This window comes from Buceros rhinoceros, unplaced genomic scaffold, assembly GCF_000710305.1.
Source record: "Buceros rhinoceros silvestris isolate BGI_N320 unplaced genomic scaffold, ASM71030v1 scaffold18731, whole genome shotgun sequence".
NCBI classification, from domain to species: domain Eukaryota; kingdom Metazoa; phylum Chordata; class Aves; order Bucerotiformes; family Bucerotidae; genus Buceros; species Buceros rhinoceros.
This window is the reverse complement of record NW_010395185.1, coordinates 84,294-100,601: the sequence shown is the minus strand read 5'-3', so window position 1 is coordinate 100,601 and position 16,308 is coordinate 84,294. Positions and strand designations below refer to the sequence as shown.

Genomic DNA, 16,308 nt, shown 5'->3' with positions numbered 1-16,308 from the left:
CCCGTCCTCTAGGCCTGTTCTTTCGTTTTGGAATATCTTCTTCCAAATCCTCTTCCTCGTTCACTTCATCTGCATTTTCATCATTTTCTAAAACCCTCTGTGGTTGAACGATAAACAAGAATGGTTAGAAGGAAAGATGACACATAGAACCAACTGCTGCTCTTTACCACAGAGCCTGCAGGTTATTAAATTACAGTCGATTAATGATACAATGCCAGATCAAATCCCAGAACCCCTACTTCTTTCCACTAAAGCAAAATTTTCTTTCCCTTCCACCCTCAGTTCTCCAGGGATTTCTTATTAAAAACTACCAGAATATCATTCAACTACAAAAAAATCCTTAAGAAATAAAAGTGGCATTGCTGAGCACTGATATCCCAAAGGAGCACAAGTGTAAGTATGGATAACTGCTGGCCACCCTGAAAACATGCACAAGTCAGATATCGCATGGACAAAGGCAAGACAAATTATCACTCCACTAACGTGGAAAGAAGTCCCACTGAAATCCCCTCAACCCTTGGCACGTCTGCTAGAAATAAAGAAATGGGCCCCAGCCACTCGTGCCATTCGTGGTGCAGTCCCCTTTGTAAGGGACCTAGCTGAAATCACTGTCCTTGCCCTGCCACCACCCATTTAAATTACAACATGCAGCCATCATGCAGATTCAAATCAGTGACACTGAACCGACGGGGAGGTTTTTCATTCTTACTGTATTTGCCCCTTCCCTATAATTTCTACTTAACAGCTATTTGAGAGCCAGCAGAGGGAGAACAGGAGCAAATCACAGTTGCTTTCTCTCCTTGCTTTATACCTCAAACACCAAATTCTGAATTTGTGGGAAAGACTACAACAGAAATTTCACTTTTTAAACAGCCTGTACTTGGAAGACCAACTATGCAAGTTTATTCTTATTTTGTCAGCTAAACTTCTAAAACTAATACTGGACAGTGTCCGTTTTAAAAAGTACAATCAACGTTTAGAACATGGTAGAGGATCAAGTCTTCATCTGGTTTTTTCTCCTTTTATTTTTAAATCTCTGGGGACTATTAATGAGGTCAGACCATCATGAAATACAATTTCACATAATACTAAAGTACTAAATTCCAGAGGATGTAAAATTAAACAAATTTCCGCATGCATAAAGTGTTTCTTCAAAACTAATGCAATCGCATACATTAATTGACTTCATCTGAGGAAACTGAAGCACTTCGAAAATGTTGTACATGAGGAGACTAGTAGTATGTAAGAAAATAAGAAAATTCACTCATAAGAGTTTACATTTTCACATTGCTTCATATTTAAATGCATCTCCAAAAAAAAGAGAAGGCTGAAACCATATTGTATGTGTAAGGGGAAGGAGCTACTTTACAAAAACGATACTACAGGAGAGCAGTTCAGAGAAATATTATGAGCCACTACTTCTTTGTCTAAAATTGCAGCACCAATTTAGGAAAGAGATGAGTAACCAAGTGTGAATTTTGTGATACTGCCAGAGTAATGATGTTAATCCTTGATAGAAGGGATTGTTCATGCCTTTCTGATGCATGGTCAGAAGGCTATTCTGAGCCTTCTCCAGCAAGCAATGGAGACCCACATTCAATATTGATTTACCAGAGGGCAAAACCCTCAACCCTGTTGAATACCACCTGCACAGCAGGTCTCAATGACTGCGTCCATTTAGCCAGGGAACATTTATTTACCCTTTTTAAGCAAAGTAACTTTTCCTATTCTGTCTTTCTAAACCAGTTTCCCATCCCAATGTTCTTCAGTACAGCTAAGCACCAAGTCTTCTTCTCCTGACAGATACTAAGAATTTGAGAGGGTGGTAAGAGGCTGGGACTGAGGTGGAATTACAACTATGTCTATCTCACCCGCTCACTCTCCACACCACTGATGCCAGGCCCTTTCAAGTTACAGCACAGAAGGGCGTGCAGAGGAACAAAAGACAGATTTGCATTCTTTTATTTGTCATATGGGTAAAAGGCACTGGTGATTTTGATCTGGCATCATCTAGCTGCCAGGCGCCGAAGTACACGCTGAAAGGTGGCTCCCAGTAAAGGCTTCGACAATCACTGTGGAACGGACTGAGTCCAGATGAGCTGTACTTGCATAAGAAACAACAGCAAGACATGCCTTTTGCATCTGTTCTGATGAAACTACCATCCAGTGACAGGCCACAGCTACAGCAGTTTAGCTGAAAACTATTTTAATATTTTTGCACCCCCCCTCCTCCAAACTCAGACTTGTGTCTGTTCCACCATCTCTGAAGTTTCTTTCCTTGACAGAAACTGGGGATAATTTGGGAGCTCAGATCACACAGCAACATCCAAAGGCACCTGTCTACCTCCTAAAGATGCCGCACCATGACTTTTTGTGACCCTGAGAGCAGGTACAAACAGAGCTTTAGGGCTCTCAGCTTAATAGGTCGGGATTAGCACTGAAGAAGGGAACACAGAGTGGGCCTCATGCCAAGTTTTCCCCAGTCCATAAGCATAAGGGATACTTCCTCTTTGCTGGTGCTCCTTTACCTCTGTAACTGGGAATGGGAGAACTAATTTTGCTGCCCTTAATTGTCTAGCAAACTGACCAACAGAACTGAGCTCCAAGTAATAAAGATTTTATTTCCATGCTCTTCTGTTTCATTTGGCATGGGGCTGCCCACTCAAATTTTTACTAGTTTTAGGTATAGATACAATGTTTTCTATGTCAGCCAAAATTACCAAGTTTGACACATTGCCAATGGCTTTTGCTAAAAATCACTAATAGACTCATAGCATTTTAGCATCTCCAAAGATGTGCTGCTGCTCCCCGGGAAAGGCCTGCTTTTCTAGCTATTGAAGATGTCTTTATAAAGTCACATGCTCTTATATAAGAATTCTTCATATTGGTTGAGTACCTTCTATGACAGACCCACAAATGTATTTCTATTTTTAACTGTTAAAGAATGACAGAGAATCTTGACAAATAACTTTCTAACCATAATACTTGGGGAGGCAATACTTCCCATACCTGCATCACTGCATAACTGAGATAATTAAGATTAGAATACTTTTAATTATTTATATTGCTTCTATACTTCCTGAAGGCTTCTCAGTATGAGGGGAAAAAAAAAGAAAAAGAAAAAAGGAAAAAAAAAAACCGGGCATGGCAACGACATGTTTTTGTCTACAGTCAAAAGCAGTGAATCCATATTCAAATCCATGACCAAATTCTCTTTAAACATGAGGCACTAAAATTCAGTTTATGATTGGGACACATCTCTGCTTGTCACTTTTATATGTAATTGCCTCTTAGTGCTGCAAAACAAATTCCAGCACAGGAGCTTTGTAGAACACAGCCAAACGACCGAGATTCTTGTGTTAGGAGAAGTGCGTGAGATCCCAAGTTCATTTTGAGCATCACAGTGTAGCACAGTGGTTTGATAACATTTTGACAGTGGAATGACACAACTATCAACAGATGCACTGTTCTGCCACAGGACAAATCTGCTAGGCAGAGAGACAAACGGTAAAATCCAGCCCTGCTCTCCGGCCATGGGGCTCTCCTTCACCTGGATTTCTTGTATAGTGTCTTCCTCTTTAGTGTCCGTTTTTTTCTCTATTCCCTCTCCACGCAGCAAGGCTTCCAGAGTTGTACTTTCTGAGGTGAACCCATCTTTTTTCAGTGGCAGATCAACTTCTGAAAAACAAAACACGCTCACCGTGAGTGTCTCCCCTGGACAGCTAACAAGCAGAAGGACAAAAATGACAAGCAGAAGACTGACAGACTTTCTAGCTTGTTTCTATCTTGGAGTTCATCAAATTCTTCTTTTCACTGCTAAGGATCTCACTTCTATCTTTTCAATGGCATCTTTTCAATCACTGTGTTTGCTTACAGGAAAAAAAGGCTGGATATGTTGTGTCAGGAGGAAATAAAAGGAGAAAAAAAATCGTTCTCCTTTATGCAAAATCCCTGTAAAGTTTATTGTTTCAAATAAAGAACAAAACCAGCACTTTCTACGATACAGAAATAACAAGTATGAAGAGCTGACCTCCTGAAGCAGAAAAGTGGTTTAATGCAATTTAGCAATTGGCACAGTTTACACAGCACAGCTTCAAGCAACATTCTCCTACACCAGGGCATGTTCCTCGTGTGGGAAAGCAGGGAGCTAGAGTGTGGGGTCAGTACTGAGAACTCAAACTGAAAAAACAAAGGGATGTGTCTCGAATTCTCATGCAATATTGACTAGATAATATCTTCAGTTTGTTTCAAATTGGCCCACACCAAGGAAGAAACACCAGTCAGTGCAGCTCTGAGTGCAGACTCTAGCTCACACAACAGGACAACCTCCAGAGGCTGTTGGAAGAGCCAAAGGCTGGCTCGGGGGCAGGCTGGGGCCACAGGACTCCAGAGGCTGTACGGGCTTCTGGGGAAGCTTGATGCAACTTGCCATGTAAGTGAAGGAACAGAGCCCTGTTGCCCTTCCAAATGCTGCTGCTAGATTATGAGGCAGCGCAGCAGACAGGCAAATACAGCATGTTCATTTTAACAAGATGTTAAAATACAGCTAGGGAAGAATTCTGTTTTTCTTGTAGGTTCTGGCCTCCATCCCACTCATGCAGGAGTTCATTCAGAGTAGCATTACGGCAGGGAGACATCCTGAATGTCTCTTTACCTGACAATGCCAGCTATGGATTTCTCAAATACTCCCTCCCTTCTAAAATTAATTCCTTCCTCTAGGCCAATAGGTTTATAAAGACATAATGTACAGAACCGATGCTCTCAAATCAGCATCTGATGTCCCTATTTCACGGCTCTGTCCACTTCTCATCTTTTAGGACTCTGTTGTGTTCCCCAGTCTGCCTGAAGCCCTCTGCCTTTCTATCACCAGGAGTTGTAAACTCTGCAGGACAGAAATCCGTGTGTTTATAAAGCCCCAAATCACTTCAGCAACCCAAATAACGAATGAAAACTTCCACCTGGGACAGTAAAGTATGATCTGTTTCTTCGGGGCAATTGCATCCCAGGAATATGTTTGTTCTATATATGAAAAACTCTAAGCCAGCAAATGATTCAGTGTCCCTGATCAGTGCTTCCACAACATGCTTGCTAAAGTCTTCTGAAGTGAGAGAGCGTTGCTTAACCAATAACCACAGAAAAGCCAGCAAAAATTCCAGCAAAAGCTGTTCTATTCATGGAGGAAAAGGCTGAGTACAAACCATGCAGAAACCCAAACCACTGGGATTTTCAAAGGGAACTCCCAGGACAACCCACACAATGGGATGGGGTCAGCTGTGAATTGATCACCCTTCTCATCACAAGGAGTCCATTCAACCAGGCCTCTCGTTTTCAGCGTTAAGCTCTGCACACCCACCCCCTCATGCCACCTTCTCCAACTTCTCCCTTACTTGAGCTATAAAAAAAGACAGAGAAGTCAAGATTGAATCTCCCTATATGAACTCGTAATACATCCCTCTGGATGCTAAATCCAGACATTTCGATAGAAGAAGGGATTTTAGACTCGATTTATGTGCAAATCCCAACACTTCAATCTAAAGTCACTAAGGAACCTCCATAATCATCCCTTGCTGTGGGCTTGGCTTGGTTTCAAAGCCCTGTGCTTAGGTGAAAAGGGGCATTTGCTCTGTATTTAGAACCCTGTGGGACTGCAAAACCCAAGGGGTCATCACACATTCAGCAAGAGAAGAAGCTTCAAGCAAGCTCAAGGGCATCAGAAACAAACACGTCTTCACCGTGACAAGCAATGCCTGTCTCTGGATTCCCATACACTCAGCAAAAGAACACATTAGAAAAGGGAATGAGCAAGGAAGAGGTGAGGGGTAGGTAGAATGTATATGAAAGTAAAAGCATTCCAAAGATATTGAACATTGAGTCAGAGGCTTTAAGGTCAAGGACTGGCAGCTGCCTTTAGTGTTCGTGTTTGTTTTGTGTGGCACTGCTACCTCCCACCAGCAACACTCCAGGATGCTTCTCATGCAAAACTCTCAGAGCATTTTTTTAATTATTAAATTTAACATCCCACTGACAAGATGGGGTGAGGTAATACTTTTATGCACAGCTTACTGATGGGGAAATCGAGCCATCAAGAAGTCAAGTGAGTGAGCAGGAAATCTAACAAAAAGAAAGTCAAGGGCAGGTGCCTCCCATCTGCCCACTAAGCTGACTGCCATCAGACTCCTTTTTCTTCCCTGCTGGTAGCTTCGAGGTAGCTCTACCTAGGTCACCCCTAGGTAGCTCTAGAAAGTGGGAAATGGCAGACACACTCTAATCCGGAATGTGAAGTGTATTTTTCCTCTTATGCCTGTACCCTAAATAAAACAGAAAATGTGGCTCAACACCTGAAATGCAGTTTTCATGTGAAAGATCAAGGCTTCCCCCAGACCACAGGAACTACTGTTTGGAAGGAAGGTGGGGTCCGTTCCACTTACTGTGCTGCTTATGAAGGTACCAGCCACGGTCAGAAGCTTCAAACAAGGCCAGAGAGACTCTTAGAGGCTTGAGATTTTAAGCCATGGCCTCACACCTGCCTCTTTGCTTTGACATTTGTTGTGCTACACTATCCAGTCACATCAGATGCTGCAAAAGAAGGTATGAATGTCTGTCAGGAAAGAAATGCAAAGAGATTAATCTGCCCTAATACTGCATGTCACCCTGAGGGTCAGCCCTGAGGGGTAAATGCAGCATCAGCTCCAGTTTTCCTAAATCTGGCTTTTCTAGAATCACACGGAACAGCCCAGCCCTTCCTGAATTTTGATACACTTGTGTTCTCAACGTTTTCCCACCTGAGTGAGTTCAACAGTTAAACTGTGGTTCGAAAGGAGTGTTTCACTTTATTTGTTGCCTGTCCCCCTATTCTTGCTATAAAGTGGAGAAAATAGAAGTTCCTCACCAAACTTTTTTTGTAATTTCTTTTTATTTCTCTCATTTCAAGGATAAACAGTCACAATCTTTTCTATTACTCTGCTGTGGGAGGTTTTCCATATGGCGTTGTCCTGTCAGACCTCTCCAAATTTCCTCTTATTCCTCAATAATCTTCCCAAAAATGGACTAATACTGCACCTAATATTTTCAAATGAAACCACACCCCCCATTTAAACTAATGCATTACAATATTCATTACATTACTCCTCAGGCAGTGTCCTGCAGCGTCCAAGCTGCCTACTGAGCAGAATTCGGAACCTTGTAACAGGGACAAGAACTTCCCATAATACATTCGAACACAGCTAACAAATTAAAACGTCTGTCCCGCCACCCATTCCCCAAGCACATTCAGATCTCCCCAAGGAGGCACACACAGACCTCCCTGGACTCTAAATGGCTCTAAATAACTTTACACTATGTGCAAATCTTTGTAGTTCACCAGGTACTCCCTCTCTCCAGCTGTTCGTTACTATATTACACCACGCTGGACCAAACAGCAAACCTTGAGGCACCAGCCGTTAGCCGCTTTCTGTAATGAAAGCTCTTCGTTTCATTTTGTTCTTTGTTTCGTCTTTCATTCTGGAAGTTTTGAGCCAAGACAATGCTTTATTTCTCCTTGGAGGCCTATTACATATCTAAGGTTTTCAGAAAGTCTAAGTAAATTGTCAACCCTGTTATCTATTAGTCCTTTACATACCATGTGAAGAATTTTAACAAAGTAGTGAGATGTGCTTTTCCTTGGTAGGGAAAAAAAATGCAGTCAGCTAGAACCACCTGTATCATCACTTCCCAGGTGCTTTCTGCTTGTATCTAATTACTGTTTCAATCAATTTCTCAAATGTTCATGTAGAATTTATGGGTCTTTAAACCCATGAATCACATCCAAATTCTTTTTAAGTATAGGTAATAACATTTGCTACCCACTAATTGTTCTAAATTCTTCCTATTGTAGCTCCTCGTTTGTATCACAAACTCTTCTTCAGACATTGCAATTTCAGAGAACATAATTTTTACTACAAGTAATAACTACTAGTAAAGGCACTACAACTATCAGCTTGCTCTTTTATATAAAAATTTAAAGAATGTTTGAAGATAGATTTCCTTCTGATTAGTATTGCAAATTGAATAGTACCTGGTTAGTGTAAGAGACAGTGTTGGGTTTGTAGCTGGGGGGGGTTGGTAGCAGGAGAGGGGCTGCTGGCATTGACCCTCATAAGAAGCTCCGTGAAAGTTGCACCAGCTCTAGGTCGGCTCCACCGCTGGACAAGGCTGAGCCCATCAGCGCCTCTGCAATAAACGTATTTAAGAGGGGAAACCTGCTGGGCAAGGGCCTTTGTTTTGGGAGCTCTTTTGGTTTGGAGGGGTCTAGGGCAGGGAGAGAGACAACCCACACAAACACCCAGTTTAGTGAGGAAGAAGGCAGGAAGACCCTGGAGCAGCCATTTCCCTTCAACCCTTGGTGAGACAGCAGGCCACGTGCAGCCTTTGGAGAAGCCCATGCTGGAGCTGGGGCCTTGCAGTCCCCAGAGGTCACCGGTGGAGCAAGGTTCCTGATAAAGGCCACGGCTCTGAGGGAGACCCATGCTGGGGCAGTTCATTGCTGGGAGAACCACTGCCCATGGGACAGCAGGGTGAACCACTGAACCGCGGGAGTTGGAGGAGTTTGTGGAGAACTGTCTCTCATGGGAGGGACACTGCGTTGTCACGTGGTAGGACTATGAGAAGTGTTTCCCTGAAAGAGGAAAAAGCAGCAGAAGCAACGTGGAGCGGACTAGGACTGACCACAACCCCCATCCTCTGCCCCCACTGTGCCACAGGGCGGGTAAGAGGTAGCAAAGCTGGGCAGGGGAAAGAAGAGAGAGGTGGGGGGAAGACGTATTTAAGATCCTGTTGTTTTTCTCACTGTCCTACTGTGATTTGGTTGGTGATGTGGTAGTGGTTTTGTTGTTTCAATTAAATTGATTTTGTTTCCTCGAGTCGAGTTTGTCTTTTGCCCTTGACCACAATCGGTGAACGAGCCCTCCCCGTCCTTTGTCCAGACCCTTAAACCTTGCTGTTGTATCTTCTCCTTCCCAGAGTGAGAGAGCGAGGGCATGGTGCTTCGTTGTCAGATGGTTCTAAACCATGACAGAGATACAGGAAATAGTCAGAACCTTACAAAATGGAAGTGTCAAATCAACAAAAATCATCAATGAAAAATAAAACGTTATATCGCAATTCTTCCTGTTTTAATAAACCTCAGGATTATTGGTGTCACAGCTAAATATTGTGAATATATTATAGTTCAACTATGTGAGCGTGTGCATATAATTAAAATTTATGTTTCTTAACTTGGCAGAGTCCCTTTCATAGTGATTAAATTAACACGGTTATTTCTGCTTACCAGCTCATTGCGGCAACCTCTCTATTTATCAAGGTCCTTAGACCGCGGTGGCAGAATCTGAGCGGGCACCCATGCCAGCATCATTCCTGTATCTGTGTGCTATTGAACTGCTGCCTCCAAAAGAAGCACGTTTTTGCAAATCCTACAAAATGGTGGGCTTTTGCAAGTTTTGATTCACCAAAATAGCTGCAAATTCCTGTCCTTAAATATGCCACATTTGGTTTACAACGCACTGGGAGCTAAGCAACTTTTCACTGTCTCTTAAATTAAAAACAACCATCCCTTTTTCTATACCGTGCAATGTATTTGTTTTACAATGGATCATTTCCATCTCCACAGTAGCAGCTGCCACCCAAGCCATCATCTCTGTGCACTCGTAAGCAGCTCCATTTCCAGTTCTAATTGGGAACAGAGATACTTATTGGGTGAGTTCCAGCATGATCTATCACGCCAGAGACAGCTACTATGCAAACCAAAGCAATCCAGCTTCCAAAAACCCTCTTAGACAAACACTGACTTTGCACATAGATTCTTGCATATTTGTTTCTTGGTGCTGGTTTTTTTTGAATATAAAAAGTGCCAGAGAAAACTGTATATTAAGAGTCCATGAAGTGCTGTTTAAGATGGATAAATCCAAGGATATCACCTTAATAACCACTACCTCTTTAAAATCATATAGGTGGTCTAAAAAAGCCACCTAATTCACAGCAAACAGAACTACTGCTGAGTGAATGCAGCCAGTAAGCTCATTAAGAGGATGTGGCAGGATGTGTCTGAAAGTGCAGTGCAGTGGCTCAGCAAGCAATTAAATCCCATGACAGTTTAAAATGAGAATCTATCAGTGTCACAAGAGTGTGAAGCCTCAGCATCTCTGCTGTTCCCACCCCCAGCGTTTTATTTATGATGGTGTATTGGGAACATGGGAAGTCAAAAAGATTATAATGAAATATGCCATATAAAAACCAGATTAAGCCTGCTCTTCTTTGGGGAAATATGCAGAGAGAGAAGCTGTCTGTTAGCTGTCGAGTTTGCAAAGATACCATCTTTTGGGATGGTGCTCTCTGCCAGCAGACAGAGTGCCCCAGGGGAAATGGTGGTGAAAAACCCAGACAAGCAGCATCCATCCATCCATCATTCGCTCATCTCCAGATCTCCAAGGCACAAATATAGCGTTAGAGTGCAAAGGGTGGGGGCAGGGGGGTGGAATCCCTTAAGAAAGAAAGAGGAGACAATGCCTTATGTGAATAGCTGGATTTTGTAGCTTTTCTGTGTGTGCACAACCAGACTCTCCTTAGCTTGTTTGCTTGCTTGCTTGTTACGTTCATGGCCGGTACAGTGATTTGTTAGCGTCCTTGGAACCGATGCAGTCACAGCAGTGACCAGAACCAGGTATACTAAAGGCAGAGCTCTGCAAGCTTTCTTCATAAGCGTGTCACTGCCAGCACAGCACAGAAATGGATCTTCAACCCTCCTACACATCTGGATCTTCAAAACTCTTCTTTCACCGCGCTGCCTCCTGCTATCTCAGGGGCAGATGCTCATGTTATTCCGTTATGCTTAAATCCTGACCATCCATGGTCCCTGCTATCCCAGTCTGTTCTGTCAACACTACTGCAGTTCAGCACCCCTCTCTAGCAAACTTGTCAGGGCCAGTTCTACACTTAACTCCTCTCCAACCCTGGTCCACAAGACCTCCTGCCAGTGCAGCCCTGGGCCTCCCCTGAGACAAGTCTACTGATACCACAGACTCTTGCAATGAGTACATAAAGCCAAACATATGCCCCTAGAGACTAGTAAACATAAAATTTACTTTATTTTTAATCCAAGTCAGATGCAATAAAGCCATGGCTGTACGGGAGATTGTGAGGCTACTCCAGTAACTCTTTGTTTCTCCCACCAATTCCACCATCAAACCTCATGTATATTATTGCACTCTCAATGTAAACAGGGTCATGGTGAGAACAAGAATCCAGTTAGCAAATGATAAACCAGTTTTAGAAGCAAGACTACTTGAAAACAAGAGAGTATTTGTTTCCTCAAATTTGTTTCTGAGGAAACAAATCATTTTGTTTTAAGAATAGTTTGTCTGCCATAAAGTTAAAACTCTTCTTCAGGCTCGAGCTATGTGATCCTTATAAAGCTCTGAAATAAATATTAGTGAACACTTGTTGCACATTTTAGGCACTACTGAGGCTTGCTCTAGGGAGCACTAGGAGACTAGAAAATCCCAATGCCTCCCTAGCACCTCCTCCTGCAAAGCTGCTAGTCTCATGGTGAGGGTGGATCGGGGAGCAGGGGGAGAAAGTGAAGAGATGGGAGACAGAGGAAGCTATGATATGGGGGGGACTGTATAATTTGATTCCTCAACCTGAATCTAAACTGCTGAAAAATCAGAGGACAACTTTGAATTTTAAGACCATGATGGAAAGCGTCTATCAGCCCCTAGCTAAAATATATCCCACAAAGCTACAACACATCAGAAAGGAGAAAGAAGGCTGGAGAAAACAGCAGAGGCCCTCAAACATAAGGTTAAGTATTGCTTAGTTTAACCCACCATCAAAATATGTGGACTTTACAAGCAGCTGTATTTCTTTGGCAGACTAGAATGCCTCTATAAAATCTCTCAATAAAAAAAACCGCAGCCCTCTTGTCAGTTGTCTCTTGGAAGTTCTTTACAGATTTATTTCTCAGCACAGATATAAATCATTGTCATACATAATATACTGTATCTGCTTCTCAAAGACTGCCAAATTACAGTATCACACTAAATGCTGAATCGGTTAACTACCCTCAGGGCTCAAATCATAAAGGAATATCTTCATGCAATAACATTATTCTAGCACTCATCTGTGTTCTGGTCACTCTTGCATTTGCGTTCTAGATGGGCTCACTCTGCACCAGAACTTTGCAGCATCAGGAACACTGTAGGCCATATTAATGTAAGAGGCTGGGTAACTGCTACAGTTTAGAGAGAATTCCTGAGTGCAAAGTCTATTTCTTTGGACTTTGCATCACTCTAACAGGGCTTCCAGCCTGTTTGGAGTAAGAGAATAACTTGGCCTACCTATCTGCAAGTCATCATACAGATACACTCACTCAGATGGATGGGCCTTTTGACCCACCAGAAGAACCAGAATCTGATCACTGTCCAGTAACTAGACAGCTATCAGCAAACATCAGTCACCTCCACATCACACGGCTGGGCCAGTCACCCTCATACTGTACGCTCTGCAGACGGTAACAGGGAGGGACCTCCACTGCAATCAACTGCACTATTTCCATATGTGACAGCACTGAATAAAACCACTCGTACCGAGTGCAAACTCATACATAAACCATGCGTAAAACCATGCTGTAACCTTGCTTCAAATTCTGTGAGATTCTGCATAGCTTCCCATCTTCCTTATCGAGGACAGTGGAGGGGATACCTTCAGTAACAGATAAATCTCTGTAATGCAGTTATCTCTCAACTGCAGTGCACAAGCATCCCAATTAATTCAGTCTGGGCCTAGCAGAGCCGGCACTAAGCCAGAGCTGATAAACCTGCCAAAGCCAATCTGAGTCCTGCAATGATTCTCGGGAACCTGCTCTGAGCTTTCTCATGCTCCGGACAGAAGGGGGGTTATTTGCTCGAGAGCAGCGCTCAGCTCTGGCTGGCTCCACATGCCCACACAGTGTGGCAACTCCATTAATGAGGTCCTTCTAAAACCCAAAGCACTGGGGAGCAGGCAGAGACACCCAGTCAGCTCTGAAGGCGTCAACAAGGATGCAGCAGGGCTTTTTAGCACCCAAAGCGCTGCCAGGTATCAGCAGTCCCAGTCTAGATCCCGCATCTCTGTCTGCAAAGCTCCCGCTTGCAGGAAGGTGGTGCTCTGCAACCCAGGCAGGTCTGGGAAGCAGGGTGGCCACTTTTGCATGGCACAGTGTCTGAGGAAGTCAGCTATTACAAGCAGAGCTGGTTCAGCACCGCTGGCTCAGCATCCCTGGCTCAGTAAATAGCAAGCCTGCATAAGCCACTCAACAACAGAAAGACCAAAGCAAAGTGGCAATGATTTTAGGATGGGATAGGGAACAACCACCCTAGATGCTGCCCTTGGCATCGCTGCTGTCTCACCAGGAATGACAAACACTTTTGGGCCAAACTCTATACAAAGGTACCCTCTGCTTTTCCATAATCTGTCAAGTGGAGATAGTCTTCATCTATCCTCTGGAGCTTGGCAGGGTTTGTTTAATATTCATAAGCACTCAGACATACAAATAAAATGCACCAAAAATGCAAGGTGTTTTAACAGGTTCTCACAAAGCTGGGTTTAAACACTTTTTTTTCCAGCCAAGCAAAACACTGAAAAAACAAGACTATTTCCACAGATACCACATTTCAGTGGCCAATCCACAAATCTCAAAGAATTAGGAAAATATTTACTCATACGGTAAAATGCATCTGAAAGATGAAGCTATATAATTGAAAAATGTTATTATAAGAATAGCTTGTGATAGAAAAAATGTCTAAGATGCTAGTAGGTATCCTTTCAGAAACAGGAAAGAACAAAGCAAATCATCTACTGAGATGCTCAGATCTCTTGCCACAAAAAGGCAAGAAATTCCAAGAGGCCTATAAAGTGTTCAGACAAAAAGGTGAACTATAGAATTAATAGCAGAATGGTAAACAGGAAGATTAATGGCACCAGAGAAAATGCAGATGGTGAAGCCCAGCCTGCAGGCTCAGCAAGACTCTAAATAGGGAGGGGGAAAAAGGCAAGGTGTAAACAAGGTGACCTTCAAAGCCACAGGAATGCATGCCAACAGGCCAGCCAGAGGGCATCCCGAGACACAGATGTGCCATCTGGGGTAGGCTGGCTCATGACAACATGAACAAGATTCGTCTGTCTCAGGATTTGCAGGGAGGCAAATTGGTAGCGGCAGAAAAGACAACCATTCATTCAAAAGGGGCACAATCAAATGCACAGGTTGGAAAAGGATTCTACCTATTCCATAAAAAAAAAAATAAAAGAATTCCCTGAATACCCCCACTCAGAAAGGTCTTGTGCCCACTTGTAAAGCCTGCTCACACTAGGTGTGTGGTTTTCACTGAAACAAATGTTTTCTTTGAGGGTTTATGCTTTAGGTTTACGGTAAAAAGAAAAGAACCTCAGCACAAACTGCAAAACAGCTCTTTAAACCCATTATAGTATAAATTTTCCCCATCTTGGCACAAGTCTATTCGCTCCAGATGGCACATTTGGGTTGAAAGCGGGTAAAGATTCCTCAGACATCTCTACGTCCAATATCTGCTTTAACAGAGCTCCCTTGCTCCATCTCAGTGCTTAGCTGGGCCTTGAGCCTCCTCATAAGCTTTGTGTATACCTGGGAAATCTCAGTTCTTTGCCTACAGCAAAAAGCGGGAGAGAGAAATCTCCTACCACAGTTCTGCAGGGGAGCCCAGCTCTTTCCGTCCTGATCATTGAGGTCAACCAGGAAAATTAAAAAGTAAATGCAATCACACATCTGTTTAAAATACAGCAGTCAAACACCACAGTGGGACAGTGCTAAGGGGAACAATGCTATCTCTAAATGAGCTTTCTACAAAGCGAGCCAAACATGTTCTGCTATGACATCCAGAGGCAAGACTTCCAGGTGAAAACAGAATAAGAAACCACATTACAGCTCACTGTGGAAAAAGCAGACCCTAGCTGGGGGTGTCGGGCAGATAGCGAATTCACACAGCTCTCTTCCTTCCAGCCTTGCTGGAATCCGAGTATTTCAGGCAAAGAACTGGCCCACCTAAGTTTAGCGCTGAAATCGGTGAATTCAGCAGACGTATCTGAATGGTTTTCATTCCGATGGGCTGCACATCAACTGCCATAAAGATACCAGTATACCCTCCAGTTTCACAGTAGGAACCACGGGTGCTGGGTGAGGTCAGGCAGCTTGTGTAAAGCTTGTGCGGGCCCGCCACTGTTGCACCAAGCGTCTTGTGATTGCTGACAGGAGCCACCACCATGGCTCTGGACACCGGTATCTACCTTTCTCCAGAAAGCCCCACCACGTGGCTCTGTTGATTCCCTCTTTAATAGAAGAGGAATGGAGAAATGAAGTACACACCTGAAAACACTAAAGTGTCAGTGAGGAAGGAATCAGGAAGAAAAAGAGGAAAAACGGCAAGATGGAGGAAAGGTATTCTATTCCTTCTCCTTGCCTGCTGCAGCTAAACAATGGCAGGCTTGTTCAGAAAACTGACACAGAAAAGTAAAAAAAAAAAAAAAGAAGATCTGGGGCTTGAACTACGCCTTTTCAGTATCTCTCTCCTCTCTGCTAACTGGCAGCTAAACAATGGCAGGCTTGTTCAGAAAACTGACACAGAAAAGAAAAAAAAAAAAAAAAGGAAGATCTGGGCCTTGAACTACGCCTTTTCAGTATCTCTCTCCTCTCTGCTAACTGAGAAACACTGTAACTCCTAGATCCTGAAAATACACGTACTGGTGCCGTTTTCGCACCTTACAAAACACACTGGAAATAGACGATAACAGTGAGAAGGGAGAGATAGCCGTGTAAGAAGAAAACAAAATGAAATAGAGAAGAGTTGCTCTTCTCTCCTTTCCCTCTTCTCAGCTTTCATTTCCCTTTGTTCATCTAACGATGAGTCGAACTAAGCCAAAGGAGCTGCTGTGCTGGGCTACAAGATTGATGGCTGCAGGCAGTCTCCACAGTGAAGAGACGGATGACTGGTCATTTCCCACGATGCACCGAGAAACATCTATCCTTGCAGCCATGCTGAGCCCATTTGTGCTCCCTTTGAAAAGAGAGATAAACACGGGCAGCCAGAGGCACCTGAATGTCCTTCCCCCTCAGAAGGATGCAGTTATAGTCCTCTGGGTTCCTTGAGAAGGTCGCTCTGTCCATCCCTGAACATCTGGCTGTGGGATTTGCTAACTCTCTCCCTCCCCCAGCAATCAGCCGCCTATTAGAGTACAGTGCAGGTCAGAAGAAAACGGTGAAGAGAGTGG

The 16,308-nt window shown here is 43.5% G+C and overlaps 1 protein-coding gene across 1 annotated transcript in view; it reads right to left on the bottom strand.

The window, feature by feature from the left end:
- DPF3 (D4, zinc and double PHD fingers, family 3) overlaps positions 1 to 16,308 on the bottom strand; it is a gene marked incomplete at its 3' end in the record, with an annotated part of 49,318 nt that overhangs the window by 16,084 nt on the left and 16,926 nt on the right. The window contains exons 3-4 of the mRNA XM_010145474.1: positions 3,551 to 3,678; positions 2 to 97 (exon numbers count right to left, since the gene is read on the bottom strand). Of these exons, the coding sequence (XP_010143776.1) occupies positions 2 to 97; positions 3,551 to 3,678 (224 nt within the window). The remainder of the gene's footprint in view (position 1; positions 98 to 3,550; positions 3,679 to 16,308) is intronic.